This window comes from Gekko japonicus, unplaced genomic scaffold (assembly GCF_001447785.1).
Source record: "Gekko japonicus isolate JY-2015 unplaced genomic scaffold, Gekko_japonicus_V1.1 scaffold35986, whole genome shotgun sequence".
NCBI lineage: Eukaryota > Metazoa > Chordata > Lepidosauria > Squamata > Gekkonidae > Gekko > Gekko japonicus.
Window position 1 is genome coordinate 1 of NW_015221436.1, and position 1,039 is coordinate 1,039.

General features: G+C 54.0%; 1 protein-coding gene across 1 annotated transcript; it reads right to left on the reverse strand.

Moving 5' to 3' along the window:
- Positions 1 to 27: 27 nt before the first annotated feature.
- Positions 28 to 962, reverse strand: LOC107125292 (zinc finger protein 239-like; the record flags this gene model as incomplete). Its single annotated transcript, XM_015428735.1, has 1 exon — positions 28 to 962. A coding segment is annotated over one exon (935 nt), but the record flags the coding sequence as incomplete, so codon positions are not given.
- Positions 963 to 1,039: the final 77 nt, after the last annotated feature.

The following is a 1,039-nucleotide window of genomic DNA, read 5'->3' on the forward strand; positions in this document are numbered from 1 at the left end:
AGAAGCGGCAGCTGGGTTCCTGTGAACCAATTTATGTTTCATGAGGTGAGACCGGTCAGAAAAGCTATCGCCGCAATCTAAGCACTTGTAGGTCTTAAATCCCTTGTGAGTATTCTCGTGCAAGTTGAGGTGTGAGCGCTGGGTGAAAGACTTCCCACAGGTAGCGCACGTGTATGGTTTTTCCCCGGTGTGGATTTTGAAGTGCTTGTGAAGATTGGAGGACTGGCTGAAGCGCCGCCCGCACGTCAAGCATTGATAGGGTTTCTCTCCCGTGTGGGTCACCTTGTGCTTCACTAAGCTGGACTTGTGGTCAAAACTTTTCCCGCACTCGGAGCACCGGTAAGGCCTCTCTGTGCCGTGGACCTGCTGGTGCTCGTGAAGCCGCACGAGCTGGTCAAAGTTCTCCCCACAGCTCGCGCATCGGTAACGTTTCCCCTGCAAGTGGACCCTGCGGTGCTGGTAGAACTTGGCACGCTGGGTGAAGTTCTTCCCGCAGTCGGTGCACTTGTAGGGTCTCTCGCCCGTGTGCAGCTGCTCGTGTTTAGTCAAGCGCGAGTGTTCGCGAAAGTTCTTGCTGCAGTACGAGCAGCGGTAGGGTTTTCCCCCCGTGTGGATTCGGCGGTGCTGGAACAGGTAGGATTGCCGGCAGAAGCTTTTCCCGCAATAGGAGCACGTGAAGGGGCTCTCTGCAAAGCGGATGCAAGGAGATTTGGGTCTGGGTTTCTTTCCGCTCGGAGGGCACGTGTTTGGACTCCTGCCCTTCAGGATCCCCTTGGGGAGGTCACTGGTCTTATTTCCGACTTTTTTCTTCTGCTTTTCCTTTGTCTCTTTGGCTGGTCCATTATGATGCCCCAAGGTCTGCCCCTGGTCACCACCCTGGAAAGCAGCTGGTTCAGTTCTTCCTAGCGACGCATCTTCCTGTTGAAGATGATTGTTTTCGTTCTCGTTCACTGGCCCCTGACCTGCTGGGGAAAATCAAAACACATAAAGGAAACCTCAGCATGAAGTATGTTAGACCTGAGTTCGGGTCTCCAGTCAA